This window comes from Microtus ochrogaster, chromosome 18 (genome assembly GCF_000317375.1).
Source record: "Microtus ochrogaster isolate Prairie Vole_2 chromosome 18, MicOch1.0, whole genome shotgun sequence".
In the NCBI taxonomy this organism is placed as follows: domain Eukaryota; kingdom Metazoa; phylum Chordata; class Mammalia; order Rodentia; family Cricetidae; genus Microtus; species Microtus ochrogaster.
This window is the reverse complement of record NC_022020.1, coordinates 52,164,621-52,181,103: the sequence shown is the minus strand read 5'-3', so window position 1 is coordinate 52,181,103 and position 16,483 is coordinate 52,164,621. Positions and strand designations below refer to the sequence as shown.

The 16,483-nt window shown below is 41.9% G+C and overlaps 1 protein-coding gene across 1 annotated transcript; it reads left to right on the top strand.

Annotated features, from left to right (window-relative positions):
• The first annotated feature begins 10,120 nt into the window (after positions 1-10,120).
• On the top strand, positions 10,121-12,147 carry Mc4r (melanocortin 4 receptor). The gene has a single exon (XM_005356217.2). The coding sequence runs from the start codon at positions 10,634-10,636 to the stop codon at positions 11,630-11,632; it is 999 nt and encodes a 332-aa protein (XP_005356274.1). The 5' UTR covers positions 10,121-10,633; the 3' UTR covers positions 11,633-12,147.
• The last annotated feature ends 4,336 nt before the right edge of the window (positions 12,148-16,483 follow it).

Here is a 16,483-nt window from a genome sequence, read left to right as displayed (position 1 = left end):
AGATTGCCTAGACAAAAGTAAAAGCAACAGATGCACATGTAATTTATCAAAGAAACTTCGAGACAGTTGATTTTGGGTTTGCAGGACTTAAGATCTCAAAGCCAAATTCAGCTTACCTCCTACTTTGCTATTACAAACACCATGGCCCAAAGCAATTTTGGGGGAAAGAGTATATTTTGCTTTCAGGTGACAGTTGGTCATGGAGGGAAACCAGTGCAGAAACTGAAGCCCAGATCATGGAGGGATGCTGTTCACTGGCTAGCTTCCTCAGGCTTGCTCAACTACTTTTCTTATAGAGCCCTCTTAGTCAATTAACAGCAAGAAAATGCCCCACAGACATGCCCACAGGCCCATCTGATGGAGATGAGTCCTTAACTAAAGTCCCTCTTCCTAAGTGTGTCAATTTGACAACCAAGATTAGCCACCACATCCTGTGTGGAATTTGGCTTTTCAAAACATCCCATGGTCGTCTGTGGGTGTTTACTGCTATCATGAGATTGCTTTACTGCTTTCTTACAAAATAGGGTCAAGTGGATCATAAAGAGGTATGCTATTATTTGATTTTTTTATTTTTGAAAAATGCTACAAACAGTTAAGAGTCTGCTGTGTTATTGTACCAAAACCATCAACTCAATTTCTTTAGAAAAAATTAAAAGTGGTTTAAAAAAGAAGCGCAGATGAAAATCAGAGATCAGTGATATAAGAAAATCTAAATTTATGAGACAATAAAAGGAGGGATACCAAGTTTATTAGAAATGTTTTTGTTATGATTTTATCCAGGTAGAGTGTTTTCCTATTAATATTCAAGCACAGATTACCGATAAGCAGAAATGTTGTAGCAGGAAATGGCAGAAAACACTTAAAAAAACTAGTTAAATTTATAAAGATTAACTTTATAAAAAAGCTTTTGAGAAAATAGGCAGTATACACAGATACCTGTAATTTTCAATGTATCTTATGTGTTTAGAATATTTACAGGTGGGGGCTTAATGAAAGGAGACATTCTGTCAGTATCTATCTCCCCATAAAATCAAGAAGAGATTGTATATAACCTATATTCATTTTCCCATACCCTTCAATTAAGGAGAACCCACTCATGTGCAATAAGTAAGTTTGCCCAGCTTGAGCCGTGAATACAAAGGCTTCTTTAAAAAGGAGGATTCCCCACCATATGTGACTTGTATTCCTCTAGTTACTGGGGTGATGCAACATGCATGTTTTTGCTCACAGAGTGAACAGACAGGCTACCCTAAGCTAATGCTCTGTCCAAAACAGAAGTTCAATGATATATGAAGTATGTGTACACAGAAAGAATTGTCTTTGTCAAGAAGAATTTGGTACCCAGATGGTCTTGGCATGGTGGTACACATCTTTAATTCCAACACTCGGGAGGCAGAGGCACGTGGATCTCTGTCAGTTCAAGGCCAGCCTGGACTATATAGAGAGTTCTAGGATATCCAGAGACACATACTGAAACCCTGTCTCAACAAACAAACAAACAAACAGCAAAAAGAATTTAATAGCCAAGGATGTCTTTAAAAACCACTCCCATAAGGATTAGGAGGTTTGGTCTTGTTGGAAGAGGTATGTCATGGAGGTGGGAACTAACGTTTCACTAGGAAGGCTCCTGGAAGATATCAAGGAAGAGTAGAAGAAACAAGAGAGGAAACGTTTTAGTCACGGATATATGTGTGCATATAAATCATGATACAATGTATTGTATATTACCTGTATAAAATTACAAGAGAATATCTATTAGATTAGCCTGCAAATCAGGGACTCAGCCTCTTTTTAGCCTGTAACACGAAGGTGAGGCGTGAGCTTTCAGCTACTTCAACACCATGCCTGCCTCTGCCATACTGCCCACCATGATGATAATGGCCTCCAATTAAATTCTTTCTTCTATAAAGCAAGTCAACCACTTCCATGACCAAAGCATGGAAAGAATGTAAGATCTTAAGACAACATCCAATCCCCAGGGTAGACTACAAGTTCCTAGAGGCTTCAGTCAGGAAACCACAGCATAGCTTCTGCAACATTGTCTCTGCATAAACCACACTTCAGAGTACCTCTTAGATATTAGCGCTTTTAATACTCACGGTAGTCCTTTGCAATGACTGAGATGACAATTGTTATTCTAATATTATAGAGAGGAAGCTGAGACATATGTTAAGTTTTTGCCTGTATACACCAAATCATTATGGACCCTAGCAGAATATTATTTCATCTGGGGCATGTGTAAGGTTTCTGAAAATTATGGTTATCTAATGAGAATTGTATTTCTACATTTTTACAATGAAGTTTTGACCAGTGGAAATACTGTGAACAAATCAGATATCTATATATATATATATATATATCTATCTCTATCTATCTATCTATATATATATCTATATATAAGAAAAAAGGTCAGCCACACTGACTGCTGAGAAAGGAACCAAGAAAAAAACCAAGTGGGAAAGCCATTTCCTCCAAAGGTCTTTCTTGTAAGTTACTAGACTTCTGCTCCACCAAAAAGAGGGCTGTGGTTTTGGACTCTAGCTAGGGAGTGAGGAGGCTTTGGCTGTTGCTGCGGGGAGTTTCTGGTGTTAGCAGCTCATGTCTCTGAACTAACAGGTTCAGTATCTCTAATGATATGATATGATATTGAAATAGATATGCTTGGGATCATAGCAAGTGAACTCTAACTCTAGTTCTGATATATTTGGAGTATGAGCCAGGATGGCTAACAATCCTTTTGAGTCTCATTTGTAAAACAATGTCATAGATAAAAAAATTAAACTTTTGTCTAAATTAAAATTCAATTGTCATAAAAATATAATTTTCACTAGACACAGTGAAAGTGATTTTAGCAAAATCTTAACAATTCCATGAAAGACAAAATATATCAAGATGTAATTGGTGAGCAGGAATACAGTGGATAGTGTTATGCATACACATTAAACACAGTATATTCATACTAACTGCTTTCCAACATGGGGACTGAACTCAGGTCCCCCCGCTAGGGGTTTAGTCAAGCCTCAAACAGGGAACAACAGCAAATCTGTATGGCAGAAAAAGTTCCACATCTAGAATCTCTGAAAGAAATCCATAGGCGAGTTTTTCCGTATTTAAAACCCAAAACTAAAATTTAAAAATACATCAAAGGAATAAAGAAATTTAAAAATAATCCTGATTAATTCATCAACCAGGGGGAGTCTGTCTTCCCACTCTCACCAATCGTGGGCATTGTTGGGAGCACCCTGAAGTGTGGCTACTGTTTCCTGCCATAAATAAATGCATATGCTTGCCAAAAAGACAAATGTATGTGCAGCAAGTGACAAATTGGTACCCATCGCAGTACAACTGTGTTGCAGAGTTGGAAAGAGAGCCAAGGAAACCTGCAGTTCTTTGTAAGAGGCTGTTGGATGCTGAGCACTTCAGACAGGCATAGCTGTTCTGAAGGTATTGTTCCAAGGATGAGCCATAGGGGATTTTCTTCCTCCTTTTTACCTATTTGAAATAGCCAATGGCCTTTGGGAGGCTGAACCAGTTTGGGCAAGGCCTTGGGTACCAAAAACATGCACGTTTGCATGCCCTCTCTCTCCTTTCTCACCTGGCTGCTGGATTTGGTTCTTGTTCCCCATTTGTACAGAGGACTGTGATCTATGAGAACCCCTAAATAAAGAACCCTGTATTATATTCAATTCTGAGCTAGTGTGAGATTACTTTATTCACGTTCACCAACAAGGATCTGTGTGGCCCAGAATGGCCTTGGACTTGCTATTAGTTAAAGATAACCTTGAACTTTTGATCTTCCAGCCTTCACCTTCCCAGTGCTGGGATTATAGGAATGCATCCATTTAGTCAGTTCTGGGACTGAACCTAGGGCTTCATGCCTGCTAGACAAGAACTCTACAAACTGAGCTAGACCCCCAGCTCCACAGGGAGCTTTAAATGAACAAAGCTTTGTTCCTTGTTCCTTTTCCATCAGCTCAAGAGTTCTTGGGCAAACATTATATGTGTGCATACTCCCTGACTCTCTCCCAGCCTTCAATTCATGAATGCCAAGTAATGGCTTCCCTTTAACTTTTTTATTTCTGATCTTCTTACAATGGCTGACAGCATCTCCTCTGCTGTTTATATGGTGGGACTTGTTAACTGGTCTCTGTCCTTTAGAGTCTTTACTATTTGACTGCACACCATCTTGAATCTATTTCTTTTTCTTTTTGTCTACCACTCTGGTTATTGGTCGGGCTCCACAGCGGTAATAAAATGTGTCCGGAGATCTTCAGCTGGCTGCCATGATGCCCGGTCTCAGACTCTCAATTATACTGCTACATTGCTCCTAGTCTCAAGTCCCACAGGCTGTTGCGAGCCACTAGCTGTGCACTAGAATGCTGCACAGGTTCATTACGGGCCCACAGTGTTTATAAAGAACAGTTAAAGTTGTGGTGCAAACAGGGCTCATTAAACACTTCTGTTTTTTTTTTACATTTTCTTTTATAAATAAATGGTTCATAAATGTTTTATATTTATATAGCCACTTCTTCAGGAACCTTAAATGCCTTGAAGATATTACCACCTCTTACTATTCACATAACGACGCTGTAAAGTAGTTATTGCTTCCTTTACAGTAGAAAGAAACGAAAGCACAGAGAAGTTAAGTGACTTACTTGCCTAACCTCATACAGTCAAGTTCACTGAAGAGCCCGGACTCAAGCACCTTCGCCTCCCAGCTCCTAGATAAACACTTCATGGGAGAATCTTTAATGAAAAGAATCTTTTTGAAAAGTGTCAAAAGTAGCACGCTATGAAAATTAGAATTTTTCTACTGTCATCAGGGGAAAAAACTTACACTGAGGGCTGAGGTCATTACAACAACATAGAATACTACATTTTTTTCTTTCCCCTTTGTAAGCCTCCTGTCTCTTGTCTGTAGTGACCTTTTAAAGGTAAAAGTCCCAAGACAGAAGCCATGGAACTTGGAAGTGAGAATTAATTTAGGATATTTACTTTGAGTTATGATAATTCATTGAAACTTTTAGCCTAACCTACAAAGCATTCAGTGGATGTGTGTGTGCATACATGTGTATATGTATGTGTGCATGTGCACATGTGTGTGCATATGTATACACATGTACATGTGTATGTGCATATATGTGTGTGCATTGCATGTGTGTGTACGCATGTGTGCGTGTGTGTACATGCATGTGTATATGTGTGAGTGCATGTTCATTTGTGTGTACATGTTGTGCATGTGTGTACATGTGTATGTGCATGCATTGCATGTGTGTAAGTGTTGTGCATGTGTGTACATGTGTATGTGCATATATGTGCATGCATTGTATATGTGTGTATGTGTGTGTGCATGTGTGTACGTGTATGTGTATATGTGTGCGTGCATTGCATGTGTATACGTGTTGTGCATGTGTGTACATGTATGTGTATATGTGTGTGTGCATGTGCATTTGTGTGTGTTCAGAAGTGCGTGTTGTAGTCAAAGACAACCCGTGGGAGTGGATTTTCTTTTACCATATGGCTCTGGTGACCAAATTCAGTTGTCAGGTTTGGCAGCAAACATCTTTACTATCAAGATATCACACTGAAATTATTTTTGAAACAAAGTCTAATGAATACAATCTGCCCTAGCCTGGAACTCGCTATATGCCCAGCCTGGTCCTAAACTCATGTTATTTCTCCTGCCTCAGCTTTTGAGTTGGGGGATAAGAGATGTGAGCCACAGTGCTCAGCTGAGCACTTTTCAGTAAGCACCATTTCTGTAGTTAGAGTAATTTAACCAATGTGTCCCAAACTGGTTCAGTGAATAGATATTCCAGATCATGGAACATTTACACTATCTGTGTCTGTCACTTGACAAATGTGTCCCTAGAATAATTATGTGCTGTACAGTCACATTAAAAAAATGTAAAAATGAGGGTTTTATGGGCAAAATGGAACAAGGCACAAAATACCAAGAAAACTTAGAGTCACCATCATGGATACATTTAAAGAAACAAAGAAAAAGAGCAACTGTATTTTGCACATGCACAATCCGCTACAACACCCTCTGGGAAGGAAAAGGCCTGTGTGTCGCCTGTGGAAGTTTTAGGAGGCCTGCAGCTTGAGAACAATGTGTGTGTGTGTGTGTGTGTGTGTGTGTGTGTGTGTGTGTGTGTGAATAGATGGAAGATCTTCTGAGCCCTCACACTGGGTCGTGATGGGGGGAGGAAAAGCGGAAGATCACCTGAGACCTCACATCGGGACTCAGCCCATCCATGTTGACTGAGCTCGTGGCACAGACTGTGCTAGCTGAGGTCACCACTGATGTCTGGGTGTTCTCACAGTTAGCTGGGTACTGTCTTCTAGATCTTATACAATCAAATTTGCCTTCTGCCCAAAATGTTCCCTGGCATCCCTCAAGCTTGGAATGAATTTACATCTGGGGACAAGTGCAGTAGCAGAACACAATGTGACAGCACCCACCTGAGGGACAAAGTGAGGAGAGGCCCTGGGTTCCAGCTCTCGAGAAGGAATGGAGTCAAGCGGCTTTCTACAGCAGGAGGGCTGTGCGTGCAAGCTCTGAACTTCAGCCCAAAGGGGAGTCTGCAACCTTTTCAGAAATGATTGAACTTTGGAACCCTTTACTTTGAGGTGAAAAACCTTTAAACATCATTTAAAAATAGGGTTAATGGGTGCTTTGGTTGGGTAAATATTTTTCTATGGGAATGTTTTATTTTTAGTGTTATAGTCTTCCTAGTATAGACGTAAGTTAATAAGTTATAACCTAAGTTTTGCTGCTTTTTTTTTTTCTTTTTGGTTTTTCAAGACAGGGTTTCTCAGTAGCTATGGAGCCAGTCCTGGAACTTTCTCTCTGTAGACCAGGCTGGCCTCGAACTCACAGAGATCCGCCTGCCTCTGTCGCCCAAGTGCTGGGATTAAAGGAGTGCGCCACCACCGCCCAGCAGTTTTGCTTCCTTTTTTTTAAAAAATTGCAATAAAGTTTTCAAAATAATCTTGTTGTTTTTGACATTGTCGGTTGTATTGTTCTGCCTCACAGCAAAAAGGAAAATTAGATGATGAGTAAAACATCCACTTTGAGGTACGTAATATTTATGATTTACTATAAATCTAAATTATCATGAAAAGATAAATAATGGAGTCCGCAGATTTTGGTTACTAATATGTACTTTGTTATTTCAAAATCCACATTATCTTATTCAAATTTTCAGCTATCTTCTTACTACTTTATTTCTCATATGAAAAGCTTTTATAAAAGATGTAGTAAAAGTACAAAATATTTTAGTCATTCATCCAAAAATCTGTTAAGAGAGAGGGTTGGTAGGGATTTATCTAATTTAATTATTTTAAGATAAAAGGCAATGAATGAGGAATAAATGTAGTAAATTGCTAAAGCAAGGACGAGTGAAAAATCTCTCACCAATTAAATCCACACCACTAGCAATGTTTGTTAGTGTTAGAATGCATACAACATAAAAAAAATTAACCACTGTGCCAAGCCATCCAGGGAGAATTTATTCAAGAAATTTATTAAATTACAGCAAGTTTAAACAATGAACTTCCTGGCATTTAGCCAGCTTGGTTCACATCCTTGAAAATCAACAGCCAGAAAAAAGCATCTCTTCCAGGGAAGTGTCAGGGGTAGCCTGACTTGAAAGTCTTTAGAAGCCTACCTAGCCCTTTCACTGGAGAAACCGCTCATCTTACCTGTCTGGTGGACCCCCTTGGAAAACCAGCTTCCAAGGCTTTTTCTTGACCCAGAATGTGCCCTCTAAGAATAGGCTTTTCCCCAGTGGCACTAGAAGCAACTGCTAATCCCATGGTTGTTTGACATATTGGGTACCAAATGAAAAGAGTCCAAAACTTTTAAAGGGAAATGAGAGAACGGGGTCTCTATAACAAGAGATAAAACAAGTGCTGAGAATATAGAAAGCCATGCTATTTGGAGAACTGTGCAGAAGGTCATAAAAGATCCAAGAATGCCCCAAATTCTCCCCCTCTGATTTCTGCAGAAAGTAAAGCTTGGTGAAGTACAATGGCAGGGTGGCACACTGCAGCTTGCTTCAACATGCAGGACCGGGAGACTTACTGCTGTGGCTGCCTCAGTCCGTCACCCACTGACTAATAAGATCACAGTCAGATATTCGTTGGGTACCAAAATAATGATAAATAACTAACAACAGTAACAATAAGCATCAGGTAATGTGGAAATATGATTTCCAGAATATCTGTAACATATTATTTAGTATGTCTAGTTTCGAGTAAAATGTAACAATAAAAAGTAGATAGAAGAAAAAGAAAAAGAAATGACCACTAGAAGTTATTCTTGGGGAAAGCCTCTATGTGAGTTTCTTTAATTCAGCTATAGGATTCATTCAGTTCCTATGAACACCTCTAATACCATACTTACAGGAGTAACATTTTACCACAGGCAATTTCAATAAAGCAATATAATCCTTCATGATGCTGGGTTAAGAAATAGTTTCTCTCCAATGACCCCCAAAGTACATCCCCCAGATTGATAAATTGAACATGGTAGGCATTGCGAGGTAGGTGGAAAAGCCACGTGCACTAAATGCAACAGAGAGATGTAGCATAGAGGCAAGCGCTATTTAGAAAGGCTATTCAGTTAACTATGTGGTGTTCAGACAACACTGGATTTCTTCTGTATCACTTGCTTATTGGTTAGACAATTTACTATTGAAGAAACGTGAAGAATAAAATAAGTAGGTTTCTATGTAGTCTGTGCTAGTGCTTCCCAACGGCTCTAGGAAAGTGTCTGGAGGTACTGATTACCAGCTACTGTAACAGCTGAACAGTGGACCTGGGCGTTTACAATAGCAAAAGCTACCCCTTGTTCTTAGCACATGCCTGGCAGCGGATCGGCTCAAGATGGAAGAAATGTAGAAGGCGGTTCTATTCTGCACAGTTACAGAGAAGACATGTCTTCTCTGGTGAAGTTCCAGCAGCTATATACAAGGCTTCTAGACAGTAAGCAGCCATTTGCCAGAGGAGAGAGAGCAGTATCAAGAGGAAGGTGACCTGTGTGTAGCAGCTTCTACACTGTTCATTAGCCAGAATTCAGTAGTATGTCCTACTCAGTTCCAGAGCTGTGTGGTGACACCAATTTAGCAAATATTCAGAAGCAATGCTTAGTACTGTCTCTGACACGGAAAGTGGGTGAGGGGCAGCTCGAAGTTAAGGAACAAGGACTAAGGATGCATTCTGAACAATTCTGTCTTAGTTTACATCTTACAGCCAATCCCTACAAACTACTGACAGATAAAATCCAAAATAATCATAACAAGAAAATTGCATGGTAAATGTCCTAACCTTGAGTTTAATTAACAGCACATGACTTTCCTGTGATCTCTCCAAAGCAGCACTCGGGAACATGCACACACCCATGCTCAGACCTGGCCTGAGCAAGTGCCTAGCCTGAGTATTTACAGCTTCAGCTTCAGTTTGTGATACTTCCAACTGTGGAAGAACAAACAAACAAACAACCAGAACGCTACCTTTAAAAATCAAACAACAGAAACAAACCCAACTACCCCCACCCCCAAATCACACAGAACTGTTCATTTGTTCACGGTCATGCTTTCATTAATGCCACTTGAACTTCTGAAATACTTTAAATGAAAACTTTCCCAAGGTGTTACAGCAGAAATGGCAATGGAGAAACACTGCTACTAGCGTTCAGGAAGTGAACCCGTCATTAACTCCTGGCTGAACTCTAGTTATCCACAGTGTATCTACCTATCTTATTAAGTACTGCCTGACTTTTAAACTGAACCTTCACCCATTCAGGGGGATCCTGGACAGAGGGGCAGCGTTTCCTTTAGGAGCGCAGGACAGCATGCTATTCCTTTGATTTTACCCTTGCGCACACAGGCAGCCCCGTCTGAAGCAAGAATGAGCCTGGGCCAATTCCCGATGATTTCGGTGATATCAAAGAATGTGCTCGAACAATCAAATCATTTTTTCTTAAAACGAAAAGGAAAATTCAGTGTCTCCTATGCTGCCTGTTTCTCACCCTGCCTTCTTCGGCCACTGAGTTGCCCCCGTAAGCTCTTGTGCAGGATCGGTGTCTCAGAACCACTGAACATGGATTGGTCAGAAGGAAGCAGAGGCGGAGCCATTCAGAGCAGTCTCCCCTCTCAATATAACCTTAAGAAATCAGCAGCCAGCACCAGGCTGCTCTCGCTCACAGCGATGCTCCCGCTGGAAACTGAACTTCTGAGAGGCTCCGGTGTGAGTATGGGCACGCAGATGCGGCTCCCAGCTGTACAGCCACTCTCAGGATAAGGACTCTGAAAAGACCCTAAATGAATAAGGCTGAAACGAAAACTGCAGCGAGAAGAAAAGCAAACGGCGGACTGGTCAACTGAGAATGAACATTCAGAAGCCCGGGTGTCTAAAGAGATAAGGAGCAGAGCGGAGCCCAGAAGAGACCAACAACTCCTTTGCAAGCCCCGCGGCTGCTTCTGACTGCGCTCACAGCAGGCGCCAACTGCAGCCTCCCAACTTCCACAAACAGGCACGTACAGCCTGGGAGAAAATCACCGGCGCTTCCCTGACCCAGGAGGTTGGATCAATTCAAGGAGAATTCGAATCCAGCTGCTGCAGGAAGATGAACTCCACCCACCACCATGGCATGTATACTTCCCTCCACCTCTGGAACCGCAGCAGCTACGGGCTGCACGGCAATACCAGCGAGTCCCTGGGGAAGGGGTACTCTGATGGAGGATGCTATGAGCAACTTTTTGTGTCTCCCGAGGTGTTTGTGACTCTGGGTGTCATAAGCCTGTTGGAGAACATTCTAGTGATCGTGGCAATCGCCAAGAACAAGAACCTGCACTCTCCCATGTACTTTTTCATCTGTAGCCTGGCTGTGGCAGATATGCTGGTGAGCGTTTCAAACGGGTCGGAAACCATCGTCATCACCCTGTTGAACAGCACAGATACGGACGCGCAGAGCTTCACCGTGAACATTGATAATGTCATTGACTCTGTGATCTGTAGTTCCTTGCTCGCGTCTATTTGCAGCCTGCTTTCCATTGCCGTGGACAGGTATTTCACTATCTTTTACGCCCTCCAGTACCATAACATTATGACGGTTAAGCGGGTAGCGATCATCATAAGTTGTATCTGGGCGGCTTGTACGGTGTCGGGCATCCTGTTCATCATATACTCTGACAGCAGCGCTGTCATCATTTGCCTCATTACCATGTTCTTCACCATGCTGGTTCTCATGGCCTCTCTCTATGTCCACATGTTCCTGATGGCGAGGCTTCACATTAAGAGGATCGCTGTCCTCCCCGGCACTGGTACCATCCGCCAGGGTGCCAACATGAAGGGGGCAATTACACTGACCATCCTGATTGGGGTCTTCGTGGTCTGCTGGGCCCCCTTCTTCCTCCACTTACTGTTCTATATCTCTTGCCCTCAGAATCCATACTGTGTGTGCTTCATGTCTCATTTTAACCTGTATCTCATCCTGATCATGTGTAATGCCGTCATTGACCCCCTCATTTATGCCCTCCGGAGTCAAGAACTGAGGAAAACCTTCAAAGAAATCATCTGCTTCTACCCCCTGGGAGGCATCTGCGACTTGTCTGGCAGGTATTAAGTGGGGACTGAGTGCAGACTAGGCATACTGGGACCCTGCAGACTTTCTCACGCTGGCACACCTGAGCAATGTGCTTTGGCAACAGCTGCTTCTCCTGTGTATTGCTTTGGTTGAAAGTGTCTACTGTTTAAGTTTCAGTTTACGGTTTTTGATATGAAAAAGTCTAAACCTGCTATTTTTAATGTCATGTGCTACTGTTTGGTTTGTCAAGTGCTAATCTATGTTCTATATTGTGGGCGCTGTGGATTTACAAAAGAAGGGGGGGGGAGAAAGGCATCCTTATTAAAAGTTTACCAATGTCTCTTTCCTGTTATTTATCAAGATTCAACACTTGTCTTTTCTGTAGTGACAGAAGCCAGAACCTTATTAAATATGTTCTCAACTGTTTCATGCATCACCCCCACAGGACTGCAGAAGCTTGATTCCACTATTTAAGGGGAAAATGTTTAAAAACTAGATGCTCGATCATTCTGTAAGCCATCCCCACCAGTGAAATTTCAAGCAACTTAATAAAAGCTTACCTATTATCCTTTCTGTTTAAGTATACTGATACTTCTCTTTAAATAAAAGAAAGAGAAAAGGAAAAGAAGTAGCTACTGAGAAAAAAGTGAGGTGTGGGTCACAGGCATTTCTCCATGGCAGAATTTCTCATCACATTCTTTTCTCCAAGGCAATAGCCTCATAGTACACATAGGCAGTTTAGCTGGAGTAGGAGAAATGTCCACTCACTATTAAGATTAAAGTGCCCCGACAAATCTAAACTGCCCAAGCTTTGCTGAAATCCCTTGTGGCAAATGATCCCCAAGCATACGTGACCAAACAGAACAAATTCTTTTCGACCCCTTAACCAGAGATCCAGTCCTCAGAAACCTCCAGAAAAGTGGCTGCTGCTTCGAGAGGTGCAGCATTTCGTATTAGAGTTGACCATGATTATCTACACATTTCATATGCAGGGGGCTTGCTGTTCACTTTCTGATTACTTTTTGAGCTGGAGTATTAGTGCTGAAGATTAAGCATTTAACATTTCAAACCAAGTCCACATCACAAAACATTTTGGGACAGTGTTTGCAAACAGCTGAAGTGTGGGACCCTGTGCTGCTGGCACATGATATGATGGAAGGAAGGCACACACTGGGTCCTGGGGGGTATAATAAAATAGCTGGTGTTCTTATAGTAGCATCTTGGGGACAGGAGTAGTTGCTTTTCTCCAAAATAATACTATAGGTGTGGTCACTAAGCAACCAAATCTATGCTTTCTAATCTGTGTATACTTTAAAAATCAAAGAGATAAAATCTGTGTTAGGCCGAGGACTAGTGGCAAACTTTCCTGTGATCCAACTGGTAGCATCTCCAACTCATAGGCAAAGATGCTGCACAGCAGAACATCTGAATTAAAATCTAAACGTTTGAGATATTGATTATGAGCATGAGAAACACTGAAGGCACTCATGTGCAAATACACATCAGAGTATAAGGGTGAAGCTAATTATTTCAAGGTGCTGTCCCTAGAGCCAAGCTGCCACAGATTCATAAGATTAGCTGTGCTCCCTTGCACACAGGTAGCATCACCATCAGCTTGTGTGTCACTGGTTCCTCAACTGAGTATCTGGGTGGATACTTTTCCCAGGCATTTGTACACAGTTTGGTCCAATAGAAATCAGAGGAGGCAGTATATAGGCTGAGAAGGAAAAGGGGGACGAGCACCATCTGGGCACCCGTGGGGAAGATGTCTTCCAAGGTGGGCAAAGACTTGACAGTGTGACTGCTTTGTGGTCACTCTCATAATCCTGTAACTCCTCACTCATGCTCTGAGGAAGCCCAATAAACCCATTGGGACCCCAGGGTAAACTTTGCTGGAATTGTATGTGCGTCTGTGGTTGGGCCCATCGGAAGAAGGGGTTGACGTTTTTCACGTCTCCCCCAGGAGGTAATTTTCACAGTAGAACCTTTAATCATGAGAGTGGTTCCAAGGCTGGGTTTTCACCGTGTCACAATGCTTCTATTTTAAAACAAAAAACGCATGTCAGGTTTTGTACAACCAACAAAGCCTGCTGAAGTTGGGTCCTGAATGTCCTTCAAAGGCCCGTGCATGAAGACTTGCTCTCCAGGCTGCTGCTACTGGAAAGTGGAGATGTGACTGGCGGGAGGACTTCCGGTCATTAGGAGTGCACTCTTGGCTGGGACAGGGGACTGTAGCTCACTCCTGTTTCTCTCTTTTACTCCCCGAGGTCCCAACATGAGTGTGTTTGCCCCAGCAGGAGCTGCCTCACCACAGTGCGAGCACAAGGAAGCCAGTCAGTCCTGAACTACAACCTCCCACACTATCAGCCAACCTGAAACTTTTCACCTTATAAATTATCTTACTTTTTTAAAAAAAATAATAGAAATCAGAAGGTGAGTAAGACATAAAGCTCAAAACAATAGGAGTACTCAGGGTGTTTTTTTTTTATTATAATCGTTCTTTGTTTTACACAATGACCTCGAGAGATCCAGATTTATAGATATAAAAAGCACATGCACACCCTGTCTCTGGAGCATTGATCCTTCTGAACTATTCTCTTTCTACACCTCTTCAGGTGACATCTCAGATGTTCAGAAGAAAGTTCTGACTCTTTTTTTTAAATCCTTTTAATTTTTCTTTCATGTACATTAGTGTTTTGCCTGAGCATATATCTGTGTGAAGGTGTCAGGTACCCTGGAACTGGAGTTATGGGCAGCTGTGAAATGCCATTTGGGTGTTGGGAATTGACCCCCTGTCCTCTGGAAAAGCAGTCAGTGTTCCCAACCACTGAGACATGGCTTTTCTAGAGCTGTCCGGAGTGTTAGCACACCCACTGGTTGTGAATCAGTCTCGCACCACGAGGCTCTCGAGATGTTTGGAGCATACTGTGTGGCTCCAGAGGCTTCCCATGCTGAGAACGTCTCTTTCTAGCTTGTTCTATGCTCCAAACTATTCCTGGGGACATTTTTTCCTCATTTTCTTTTTTTAAAAAAATCTAGATTTCTGCACAGAGACAGTCGTTACTCAAGTTGACCTCTGATGGCTAGCTGATTACCAGTGAAGTTTGGAGTTCTAGGTTCTCCAACTGAATTGGTATAGGATCATTGTGATGATCTCATTGCTGAAATTCTAGGCTATACAAATACACTTATATCTTAGCAGGGGAGAGTGTAGGGTAAGAGTTGAGATGGAGATTGGGAGCTTAAAAAACTTGACCTACCTAAAATAAAGACACGACAGTACTCTGCCGGATAGAGGATATGTGGGGTATGATTGCTCCCATTAGAGGACTTTAAATATATTAAGAGCAGATAAATGTTCTTCAGAGAATCACAGGGGAAACACCGCAATGGGGAAAGCACACTGTGTCTGTGCCCCTGACTCTAATGGGAGCACACTGAGACAATGTTACCCAATCATGATATTTAGAGTACAGATTGACTCCCATGTCCTGAACAGGTCCATACTTCTGGCTCACTTTACAACTGTTTCTGCATGCTCCACCTCCCATATTTTCATTTAAGCTCCTCTGGAAATAGGACTCTTATGCTCATTTTCCCCATGGAGTTTGATGCATAAGATAGACGAAAATACATCTAATACAAATCATAAATAAGAAATGAGCTTGATTTCTGGGAATGGCTTCCCAGGGAGACTCACCCTGGAATCTTCAATGCTCCATCTATTCACCGTTGGGACTGAACCTTCCTGTAGTGTGACATCTTACTGCTGCCTGTGTCCTTGCCGTACTGGGTGGTCTTCCAGGCAGGACAAGAGAAGTCACTGAGGCTGATTGGAGGAGAAAATGAGTTGGGCTTAACTGAGCCACACACAGGCATGTAGCAAAAGCAACTGGTAGCTATCCTTCAGGAAAATCCGCAATTAATTAATTGTAGATACAAAATCACAGCTCAGGTGAATAAGGTTAAGGTCTGCCTCATCAGATCATCCTGACCTTACTAGAGGTGGAAAAATTAGTCTATAATTGTCCTTACTATAATATTCAATTTTGGCCCATGCAGTGACAGCATTTAGAGCTGTTTGTCTCTAAGCACACTGCAGGAATTAAACTTAACACAAACGAGAAGCATTGAGCCTATGGCATCGGAGAGAAAGAATATGGGCTTTAGTAAGTGGGGATCTAGGTATCACTTTCTGTTTGCAACACCCTCTCTTCTGCAGCAATAAAGCACCTCTTAGAAAAGTGAACTGGAGTCTAGGGTCTACCTTACAGGCTGAAAGCATCTGAGCATCCCCACCTAGCGGGGTGAGGGCATAAGCATCCTAGTTGAGAAGGATGTAAAAAAAAAATGCATGGAGACGAGAAAAAGAATGAAAGAATGCTTATCAGCCATGTATCAGTTATGTTAGCCTGACTGGGGAAAAAGAACTAAATGGGCAGATAAATAAATAAACAAACCAATCAATAAAATGTGTGTGCGTGAGCAGAGACTTTATTTAAATAGCGACCAACCTGATTGTTGGCTCCAGAATTTCTGTATGTGGAGACTAAAGATTACAACGTGATTCAAATGAATCACACAGTCTTTTTGCTTAGCTTTCGCCTTTCGCTTGCACTGTGGTCTCCTTGAAATGTTTCTGGAGGGAGATTCCACAGCATTGGTGCAGTTAGGAAACATGAGCATTAGGGCTGATTCCATCATGTAAGCGTCTTCTCTTCTGTTTGCTGAGAAGGGAAGGAAGGATACGGGATCCCAGTCTGCTCATTATCAGCCCACTAATTGAGTGTTATTCTACCACCCGTTTAAGATCTGCAGGCTATTTTGCCCTTCAATAGTTCTCCTACCAGTCTAAACACCAATGATGTACGTGGTAGAGAGTCTTAATTA